The sequence below is a fragment of the Apis laboriosa genome, unplaced genomic scaffold (genome assembly GCF_014066325.1).
Source record: "Apis laboriosa isolate Shangri-la unplaced genomic scaffold, ASM1406632v1 scaffold74_cov149, whole genome shotgun sequence".
NCBI lineage: Eukaryota > Metazoa > Arthropoda > Insecta > Hymenoptera > Apidae > Apis > Apis laboriosa.
In genome coordinates, this window is record NW_025224330.1 from 1,963,253 (window position 1) to 1,975,397 (window position 12,145).

At 38.4% G+C, this 12,145-nt stretch overlaps 1 protein-coding gene across 3 annotated transcripts in view; it reads left to right on the top strand.

The window, feature by feature from the left end:
- The window catches only part of LOC122719344 (transcription factor Sox-13), a 153,607-nt gene that overhangs the window by 65,553 nt on the left and 75,909 nt on the right, over positions 1 to 12,145 (top strand). For 2 of the 3 annotated variants that reach the window (XM_043945079.1, XM_043945082.1), the window contains exon 1: positions 1,125 to 2,148. The exons of the other annotated variant lie outside the window; for it this stretch is intronic. In XM_043945079.1, the coding sequence (XP_043801014.1) occupies positions 2,132 to 2,148 (17 nt within the window). In that variant the 5' untranslated portion in view covers positions 1,125 to 2,131. Of the gene's footprint in view, positions 1 to 1,124; positions 2,149 to 12,145 lie in introns of those variants that run through there. 3 annotated transcript variants of the gene reach the window in all.

Sequence of the window (12,145 nt, forward strand, 5' to 3'; positions counted from 1 at the left end):
TAAACTCCCGTTAAAAGGCACGCGTTACATCGTCAACCTTCGGTATCCTCGCGCGTCACGTGACTCAGCTCCTCGTTCTCCGCGAAAGCTCTGAAAGGGACGGGTGGAAGACGACGAGGGAAAGAAATAAAGCGAAAAAAAGGAAATAATAAAAAAAAGGCGGAAAAAGCAACATCCAACGCGACAGTACACGATGCTGCCCATCCACTACCACTACCATTACTACCACTACTACTGCTACTACTACTACTACTACTACGCCCAACTCGACGACCGTGTCCTCGAAAAGGGGCGGAGGGGATCTTCTCGTTACGCGGCCTAGGTAAGGACAACGGGCAACAAGGTTGGAGGGGGTGGATATCGGCGGGCGTGCACAGGTGAACGGAGCGAGATCGTGGCGGAAACGCGACGACAACGGCGCAACACGAAGACGACGAAGACCGCGACAACGACGACCGAAAGCGTACGTCGACGACAGAAGGCAGAAACGAAGGCGTAGACGAGGACGAGGACGAGGACGCGAGCGAGGACGACGACGACGACGACGACGACGACGACGACGACGACGACGACGACGACGACGACGACGACGACGACGACGACGACGACGACGACGACGACGACGCGGTGGTGGTGGCCCTGGCAGTGTCGAGCAGAGCGCGCGCGTTCGCGTGGGTGTCGGAGGAAGAGGGCGGGTCGTACGGCCCGTAAAGGGGCGTGGCGGCCGGGAGAACCCGCCGCCGCCGCCACCGCCGCGGCGGCCGCGCGCCGCGCACCGCCGCTGAGCGACCGAGACGCGGAACGAAGAACCGGCGGAACGACAGAGAGAGGGAGAAGCGGGCAGAGCGAGAGGCCGGGAACGCGCATCCCGTGCATTGGACGGAGACGGAACGGTACACGTCGACGAGCGATCGTGAGTAGCGCGCGTGGAAGAAGGAAGGGGCAGCCGGCTCCGCGAGCGAGCGCGACGAGGAGGAAGCGAGGCGGTTAACAAAAGCAAAAGGAAGAGGGAAGGAGCGCGGGAGACCGAGAGAAAAGACTAGCACAGCTCGAACAGTAGCGGGGAGGCGAGAGTGGGTTAGCGCGGGCGCCGAAGCGGCGCGGAGTGGCGCGGCGCGCCGCACCGGCCGCCACCAGAGGCAGCGCCTCCGAATCTCATCCCGTTCGGTCCTCGGGGGCTTCAGTCAGTCAGCCGACGCTCCGAGACGCGGTGATTATTCCCATTGTATGCCCGCTGCTCGAGGGGGGGTTTTCTTCCACCACTGACTCTCGCTCGCCTCCTCTCTCTCTCTCGCACGCTCGCCCTCGCGGCCTACTGCTGCTACCGCTACTACGGCTACTGCTACCGCTGCTGCTCGTGGTTGCCTACATCGTCGTGTCCGCGTCGTCCTCGTCGTCGTCGTCGTCGACGCGTTCTCGCGCGTTCGCGATAGTGTCGTAACCGCGATTACGGAGCGTCGGTGTTTTCGATCGTCGAAACTTGATCGATACGCGTCGACAGAAATCGTTCCTTATTTCTTTCTTTTTCTTCTTTTTTTCTCGTCCTTTCTTCTTCCTCTTCCTCTTCCTCTTTCTGTTCCTCCTCTTCGTCTTCTACGGCCGGAAGATCGGAGGATCCCGGCGCACACGGAACAACTGGATTTCCAATCGTGCGTGGTGTGTGCGCGCGCGCGCGCGCTCCCTCCGGAGCTACATCGATCTTCCTGTCTTCCTGTGAGTGAGATCGGTGACCAACGTCGCGACGGAACATCCGCCGCAGGACCGTGGACCATGACGTGAACCTGGTTGGGTTGGGACCAGCCGGTGTACACGATTCTTCCAAGACATCTAGTGTTCCACGTATACATACACGTATATATATATATATATTGTTCACGATTGTGTAGATCGAGTGAAACGTAACAACGTCCGCCGAATTTCGTTGCATCGAGTGTTCCTTGGAACGGTGGATCCGCGCCACGTCCGACACGCTCGCATCTCAAGCCTCGGATCGTTGCTTCTCGTTCAAGTGCCGGTTCTGTGCGGGGGTGTCAAATATACATATAATATATATCTCGTAATTACGTGACAAGTGCCACGAGGAAGTCGAAGTTCGGGGTAGTCGAGGCTACCAGCGCGCGAGCAGGATGATATGAGCACGCTTGGCAGGTGAGTGAGACGAGCACGTGACCGACGACGATACCGGTGCGACAGTGTTCGTTACTACTACTACTACTACTCTCTCCTCACTGTCACCTCAGTTTCTCCTCTCGAATCGACGACGAATTCCAAACAAACGCGTGCCCCCCCCGTGTCCGTAAACGCTCGATATATTCCCCCTCCTCTCTCCTTCGAAGTTTCCCTTCGATTTTGATTAAAAATTCGAACGAATCGAAACGTGGATCCAAACTTGAGCCGCACCGTCGTAAACGCCACGGTAACGTAATCTGTGCAACGCTCGAGCGATAACGTCAGCGCGTGTTCGCGTGTGTAGGTGCGTGCGTGCGTGTTCCGCGGCTGCCAGACAGCCCGTGTGCACACGCATGGGGCCATGTGTTCCCGGCGAAAGAGAAGGAGATCTCACGCAAGAGAGAGTGACAGATCTCGGGGAAAGAGAGAGAATGAACGAGGCGCGAGGGAGAGAATCGGAAGGAGGGTGGCAGAGAAAGAGAGGGAAGCATTGCAACGCGTCTGACCCAGTGACCCTCCCTTGGTGCGTTTCTCTCTCTCTCTCTCTCTCTCTCGTCGTACCGCAGCCGTACCCTCTACCCTCTTCCTCGAGTTTCCATTTACCAACCGTCTCTTTCCCCGTATCTCCGTCGTGTATCCTAAACTTCGACCCTCTTCCCTCTTCCCCTCTCGAAAATCTCGAACGGAGATTTCGTCTTTCCTCCAGAGCCACTTGACGGTTCCTCTCGCCGATCCTCTCTCGTTCTCTTCCACTCGCGTCTCCGCTGCGCCACTTGTCCAGAGAGGGTAAAGGAGGACGGAAAATTTTCCTGGGAAACAAAGTCGTTCTCTCGAGTCTGTGGAACGTGACCGGATTACGGTTATCCACCCTCCTGGCCCTGGGGGTTGAGAACGGTTTCTTTTGCATGGGAAAGAAACGGTCCCGAGACGGCCTCCTCGTAGACGGGGGGAGGGTGACAGATATGCCCCAAACGTGATTGGAAAAGCGAGGGATTCGAGGTTGGTTTTCTATGTTTATAATCGGCGAGGCATCGAAGGGGGAAGGTTCGTTTCAATTTTCCATCTTTTCGGTCGGTGGATAGGCGGGTTGTAAAATAGGTAGGCTCGAGATCGAAAGTGCTGAAAACGCGCAACACGAGCGTCGACATCAAAGGGTGAAGTCGGTGGTTTGCATAAACAGCTAAACCGGAACCGTGAGGGGTCGCCGATGGGACAGGGATAAATCTTTCATCGTGTCCTTAATTAAAATCGGCGTAATGGTATTTTTATCGTAGACTCATTTGGGACGAGTTTGCGCTCGAGTTTTCGTGAAATACATAGCGATGATTCGAAACCATTTTTTTTCTTTTTTCTTTTTTTTTTTTTTTGAACCGTTTCACTGTCTCGTTGTCTTTGATGCTTTCGATATTTTAACTACCCCCTTCGAGTACTCGATTTATTATTGAAATTATTCTTAGGATCTTGTAGTTTCGATATCTCATAGTATTATCTTTAACGCATTCAATGTGATAATCATCTTACGATCAGAGAAAAAAATTTTGAAGTATCATCGTTTGAATCGTGGAATTACTCATCGAGGCAATTTTTTTTTAAATTTTATCGTTTCCTACGAATAATTATCCTCGATATTCCATAATTTATATCTCATAGTGTTATCTTTAACGCGTTCAATGTGATAATCATCTTACGATTAGAGAAGAAAATTTTGAAGTATTATCTATTTCTATCGTGGAATTACTCATCGAGGCAATTTTAAAATTTTTAAAATTTTTAAATCATTTTCCACGAATAATTATTTCCTCAATATTCCTCAATAATTTATTTATTTTTATTTTATACCTATTATTCCGTATTTTAAAATTATCCATCCGTATCGATAAAATTGCATAATAAAAATTATCTTCAAGCTTCCATACTTTGCTTTTCTGCAAAATATCGTCTGGGCAACGAGACGTCTCTACGAAATTCTACAAAAACTCTCTAGCATTGAATTTCACGTTTCAAGAGTCGCGAGTTGGATTAACTATCTCCCGAAATAAAACGCTGCTGTCAACGTTACATTGTCTCACCGAGCTCACAATGCCCGCTCTTGTTCTTACATGCAGCCAAATTCCGAGAATTAAACAGCATCCATCTTCCAGAAGTCCGCGGCTGTGTTGTTTCACGTGGAATGATATCAGAATAGAGATGGCCAAAGCGTGTTTCGCTCGCGTGCGTACTTTGGGCCACGCACAATGTGAGGAGGGAAGGAAAGTTTTCGAGTGCTCGAGGAACAACAGAGATTCGAAAATAGAAATTCCAGAAGAATAAAAAGGAAACGGGCCGTTATTCGATGGCTCGTGAAATAATTATTTTCGTGTCATTAACCCTTTCTGTCCAGACCAGACAATTCGTCGGATTTTCTTCGCCGCGTGAGAGAATTTGCCTGTTAAAATGTTTCCTTCGTCTTAGGGGATAGATAGAAGGGATGAAGAAGCTATTTTAACGAGATCGTACATGTATTACACGTTGGTCAAAAGAGAAAGTGGAAACAAAGGAAGAGAATGTGGAATTATCGAAGACTTTTTCTTGTTCCGATTGAATACTACTCGTTGCGTCTGCTTATAGAGTTGTTGCTTCCTAAATTTTTATATCGAAAATAAATATAAAAATTCAAAGAAGATGAAATTAAATAGAATTCTAGTTATAAATGGAATTCATCGATCGAGAAATTTATTTATGTAAAGACAATGAGTGATCAAAAGTGATCTCAATGATAGAATAGACTCCATTTTACGGGAAGTGAAAATAAATGGAGAGTTTGATAGAAAAGTTTGAAAGTTTGACAGAAATTTATATTATATATAAAAAATATATATATATATATATGAGATTAATCTTGTTTATTTTATTCGTGAAAATTTGAAGATCACTTTTGATTTTTGTATTCGATTATTAAAACGGATAATTTTATTTGCGGATATTTTTATACGTGGCTTGTAAATGAAATTCATATTACGTATATATCATTCGTGATTAATGAATTTTTTTCTGATGCTACTGGAACGACAATGGTGGAAATTTATGCGTAAGAACAGAACATTTTCGTGGATTAGTCGACGTGATACATACTACGAGTCGTTTTGAAAGTCAAAACTGAGTTGAATAATTACTCGGATAAAAACTTATCTTCTATAAAAATAGCTACACCAACAAGCTATTAACACTCACAAATATTTATGAAACTCGACGGTTCTAAATTCACTGTCGCACTGTCGGATTCCTTTAATCCATTTTTCGTGAGCCGAAGCAATGAAACGATATAACAAAATTAATCCCAATTCAAAATTAACTCATTAACATCAAAATAGTTTCGCACTAAACTTCACGCGATATTCCCCTCTTTCTATGCGGAGAGTCATCCACTTTATATATCCCCTCGCTGTAATACCTTCTAATCGCAAAACGAAATAAACCTCTCTCCCCCTCTCCCTCTCAAAGAGGTTCTAAATATCCCCACAAATCCTCTCCCCGAAATTCCTCGATACGAATTTCATTATATCGATCTACGTCTTCCCAATCAATTACACGACCCGTTTCCGCGTTAAATTCCGCTACCAAGAATAATCCGCGGATTCTAGATGCGTGTTGCCATGGCCATACTCCATGGTTCACGCCAAAAATACCTCGATAATCTCGAGAGGAGATAGGATGATAATTAACAGCGGACGCATGGTGTCGACATTCGTGCATACACATTGTTGCATTTACGTATCGTTGCGTAATTGGGATCCATCGATATCGGCGACCGAGCCGAAAATAGCGAAATCCAATCGAATTTTCTCCGATTCTATTCTACATCTATTCCATTGTTGTCCATTGTTCTCCACGACAGTATAGATTTTATCGATACTCGGCAAAAGAGAGCCGAAAGGATATCGGTTTAATAAATTCCTGAAAGCGACTCTTTGCTTCCAAGAGGTCCAAATAAAAATGAATTGGGTCAACAATTGGTTCCTGTTGTTGCCCCGTTAAATTCATACTCGAAGAGATGCTCTCGTAATTATAAGCAAGAACTAAGTTGAAATCGTGAAAGAAAGAAGAAAGGATTATTCTTTTTCTTGCTCGTCGATTTTTCGTAGATTCCTCCCTAGGAGCGAGGATCGAACAGTGACGTTATCCGTTTTTCGATTCTTCATTCTTCCTCTTCTGTTACGTTCACGCCAAAAAAAAGTAGAAAAAAAGGAAGGAAGAAAGAAAAAAAAGATGACACAAAAAAGAACAAAGAGTGATGAGAAAAAAGTAGAGACAGAGAAAGAGGGAGAGAAAGAGAAAGAGAGAAAAGAAAGAACAGAAACGTTTTCTTTACGTAACAAGCCGCGTTCGTGGCAAGTGCGTTCGTCCCTACATTTTTCCGCGTCGTTCATCGGAGTAAAAAGGCGGGAAAAAACTCGAATGGAAGAGATCGAATGACTGCACAGAGGCAGACTTTGTTATCGAAACGTTTCTATATTTTCCATCCATATTCATCGACCGCCTTTACATTTCCACGATCTCTCCGCTCCCGGCGCATAATAAATGCCCCGCGTTGCATGGATTACAGTATCTGGGCCTGTAGCCTCTCGCCGTGTATTATGCCCTGATCAATAACCGAGAAACGAGATACATACCTGTGCAGGCAAGCACACGAGCTTTTGCTGGTAAATAATATGATAATAATAACGATCGTTGAAAACCGCGTCTCTAATCGGCCGCGTACATAAATATTGTAATGGCGCCCGTCTTTCAGCCTGCCGCTTTCTGAACACGTGAATGCGTGCGTGTGCGTTGTTGCGATGATAATTGAAAAAAAAAAAATGATAAATAGTATTATTTAGTAAATAATATGGTAATAATGATCATTAGAATCGTATAATAATCGTGTAATGTTTTAATGACGTCCGTTTTGCTTTTTCTTCTTGTTTTATTTTTAAAGTTAAATCGATCAAATGAATTAAATTTATATTTTTCAGTAATTTTGCTAATTTTATCATTTATCATTTCTTTCTTTTTTTTTTTCTTTTTTTTGTTATCGTCAATTTTTTATTTTGACATTTTCGAATAGATGTAATAATATAGTACCGATGAATTACTTACATGTCGCCATATGTCATGCATTGATCGATCGCTCGTTCTTGTTTGTCACGTTTCAAACACGCCAATATAATGAAGATTTGGAAATTATATAAAAAAAAAAAAAAAAACGATAGTCTGGATATAGTCATTCTTAACGGCGCAAATGTGACCATTGCTTTTTTTCGTTGTATTTCAAAATATTGCGTGCAAACGACTTGATAATGCTTTATAAGAGCCATAATCTAATCGGCGGGAGGTTATATAATTATTAGAATGGCATTATTTAGCGTTCCTCTCAGATACGATTCTTCGAGTCCAATAAATTGAGTTGAAGCTTTGATCGAAATAATGCGTTATTCGAATTTCATCTTAATATCAACGAAGTAGTCGAATTAATATCATTAACTCTCTTATATTACGTTTGTATTCTTAGAAATTGAAATAAATTGAGATAAATTATTTTATCTCGATGTATCTTAATAAAATTTGAATAAATTGTTTTTTCTCAGATTCGTCAAACATGTTCATTTAATATTTTAAATTAATTTAAAAATTTTAAATATATAAATCCAAATGGCAAATATGTATAAATAACAATGATCCAATTAAGTTTTGAAAATTATTAGGATAAAATAGCTGTCTGATATTTTCATATAGATTTGAAATAAGTAATTCGAGATGATACGTTAATTGGCAGTCGATTCATACAATATTATTTATTCTCGAGGATATGGTGATTCATTAGTCAGTGATTAGAACCGTCTTTTTTTTCTTTTTTTTTTTTTGAATTCTTGTTTGAGAAATACTTGTTTTCGAACGCAATACGTGAAAACAAAGGATCGAGAGAAACGTAAGACAAAGGATTCTAAGAATTTAAATAAGGATAGACAATGGTTAAAATTAAAATTGGATTTACTTAGAAAATTCTTGATTAATTTTTACGCAAAAGGATGCGTATTATGATATATTATGATAGAATAAACTACGGATATATCATGGAAAAAAATCATATTTATTTAAAATTTCAAAGTATAATTTAATATTCATATTTGTATTACAAAATGAAACATAATTTCATTTAAACGAATTCATAAACTGCTGCATCAAAGATCGTTGAATTACGAATTCCGTCGAATTTGCATTGCAAAAGTTACACAGGTCAATTGCTTTGACTTTTAGCAACTTAAATATATATACGTTTATTATTCTGATTTTTTTTTTTTTTTTTTTTTTAATTTCTTTAAGCAAAATGTAACGTATAATTACACCGATGATCGACAATAATGTTACAATCTAATCACAAGCCAGTTGAATAGCGTGATGCGATTATATTATTTAATATTTAATTAAACTCCAATGTTGGGAAATTTTAAATTCCACCGATTAAGAATCTATCTTTCTAAAGCTTAAAACACACATATATTAGAAACATAGTCTATTTAATTCGAAATATAATCTATCGAAGATTAAATAATTAATATTTTATTTATCGATGCGATTAATTTATTATTTAAATTTTCAAACTATATCTTTTTAATAAATAATAACATTGGATTAAAACTATTGTATCATATATATAAATAAATTAAATTGAATGATAATTCAATTATATAAATTAGATAAATATGCAGAATTATTCATATATTAAATTACAATATTATATGCAATATATTATAAAAAATTCACTATATTATTAATATTTAATATTATTAATAATTAAATGTATTTGATAATATAATTTAATAATGTGTTATTTAATAATGCGTTAATCTTCGAAAAAAATAGCTAAAATAACATTTATTCTAAAATGCATATTTTAAATCTTTGTGTCATTTCAATGAATTTATTTCAACGAATTTATTTCAAGCTCATAATACGTAATTATTATCCAATTTCATATTATTCATCTTCATAATGGAAAACTTTTTTGAAATCTGATATATATATTTCTCCGATTCCGTTCTTTTTTGAAATTAAGATATCATTCGTAATAAGTTACGAGTTTCTCACTGTGTTTCTATATACGTAGTAAAAAATTGTCTAAAAAATTTTGTAAAACGTCATACTTATTGAGAATAAGTAGCACAAAACTCGAAGACAAAGTTCACGATATCTATTGAACAATGTTATGAAACGAGGAATTTTTTACAACGAAATATTATAATCGACGCGTTAAAAAATGATAGATTCGTAAAATATTCGTAACATTGAAGCAACAAACGTTTTTTTCGATAAAGGATTTTCTTATTCAAATGATGATAATGAAAATTCTATAAGATGAGATTCTCCACAAAATAAATATGCAATCGTATTATCAGCAATGCTAATTGTCCACTGATGAGCCGCATTATTTTAATCGTAACTTATAAATAAAATTTACAAATCTCAATCTTATTGATCATCGAAACCATCATCCATTACACGATTACAAAAATTATGATAATTTAAATTATGTATATATGTTTTTGCAATTACGACAAAGTTAAATGGGGGTTAAAATGTAAAGAATAATATGCATAATATGCAAAAATATACAAAATGTCTGAAGTTGAAGCGTTCGTTATAATATTTAAAAGATGAGAAAAAAAATACATCTCTATTTAGTGTTTCTAATTTATCTCGTATACTTGTAAAAAAAAAAAAAAAAAAAAAAATTCATTTACGTAAACATCAACTAACGATAACGTTCGTAATATCCGCGGTGCTGCAGGATCATATACGAATAGCGAAGGGTTCATTCATCAGTCTTCGTGCCGATAAACTCGAAAAAAGGCGTGGGTGGTGAAACGAGAAGTGCTCGACTCGAGACAAGCGGCACGATTCCGGGTGAGATACGTGGACAGGTCTATAATTACGTGTGACACTTCGGTCCACATGAATTTGGAAACGCGTGCGTCTTCTCGACAATGTTTCTCGCGCGATTTCGTCATTGTCGAGCGAACAATGCGCGCACACGATCCCGGAGTGTCAAAATGCGCGAGCGTGATGCGCGTCCCAGTGTGAATGGCGGAAAAAATTATCACGATATTGTGGTCCAGGCTGTATAATATCAAGAATAACTTATAACGAGTTGTCGTTGCGCAATAGACGATTAACAATATGTATAAATATTGTAACGATAGTTGTATGCGTGATGATACTTTGATTGATGGTTGAAATGTGGTTACTTTCATTGGATGAAGTAAGTTTAAAAAGAAATTTCGTTGATCAGTGTGAATAAATGGTGAATTTTTATCGATGGTAAGATGAATTTAACGTGATATCATTCTCGAGAAATATATATTTAACTTTTTAAAGAATAATAACGTAGAATGGAATAGGTATAGGAATAGGTATTTGTTGAGGTTATGTTTGCGTTACAAAACGTGTCACGTAGATTTAATATATGCGTTTAGAATTGTATTGATAAATATTTTTAATATAAGATTATCGCGAGTTGAAGTTTAGAATAATTTATTTCTGGATTTCAACACGTAATTGTTTTTATCGTTATTTATTTTGTATTTATTTAGAATATTGAGAAGGAGATATTTTTAACATTTGATGTAAAATTTATCTCATAGTTTTAACTTTGATACATTTATGCATTTTTTTTTAAAAAAGCACTTTTTCTTTTTCAAACACCATACACATATAGATACATATAGATGAATTTTACGAGAGGATATTCTTAACACAGGATAGGATAAGATGGATCGAGGTTATCGCAGTGGATTTAATGCGCATGATGCTCGAAAAATAGATGGATAAACTTTAGGCGGATATTCTGCTTTGTTATGAGATGAAGAAAGGTCATACGAATATAGGTCTTGAAATACTTTCTTCGACAGCGATAAACAGCGATTGTGTTTATGAATTTTTATTTGTAGAGACGTGTCAAGATTCCCGTTGATGATTTTTAATACTGACAAAAATGTTTTGAAATCGTATTATTGAAAAAAATAATAACTTTTTTTTACATTGCGATATCTCTCTAAAAAACACTGTCATATTTAAATATTGTTTCAAAACAGATTTCACTAATCGATATTAAATAATTATATTTTATATATAAATGAAAATTTTCAATAAAATAACTAGTTTATTTTAATTACACGTATCTTACAAATTAATTTATTAATTTTTCTGATAAAATAATCTCGAATAATTTTTAAAAGTGAATAAAAAATTATAATCTATTCCGAATTAATTATTTTCTCGATTCGTCTCTGTCATTGTATAATAAAATAAATTAATACTTGTGAACAGAGACGTATAACAATGTAAAACAACAATGAAAAGTCATATTATGATTTTTCACGAGTGATACAAACCCTGTGATTCTTTCCACATAGAAAATATAATATAAAGAAATAATGATAAAATTGTCGAATTGCATCTCAGATCTCACGATTCACGGCGATGAATAGTTAATTGATTATAGCCGCGCGCGCGATCGAAGCAATTTTTAACATCAATTCACGCGCCGTTTTTTCTCTCACACGCTCGTTAATGAATTACTAAGTAACGTCGATCATTTTACATGATATGCCTTTAATGTCAGCAATGTGTTAATATGTATATTCCACAAGATACGCGTATGTACCTTACGTGATGTACCATGAATGATAATTAGATCAGATAACGAAGCGTGTATGATATTGACATTATCTCGGATAGTTAGCGGAAAGAATGAACGAGAAATTGTGCTTCCTATGATGTATTAATTGTTGCAGTTTAACATCTCTTGACGTAAACAAATTATCTTATTTAAAATCGAACGATACTCTAATTATCATTTAATTCGTCAATATGAGAATACTTTTGTTTCATTTAAATTCTTGAATCTCTCTCTCTCTCTCTCTCTCTCTCTCTCTCTCTCTCTCTCTCTCTCTCTCTCTCT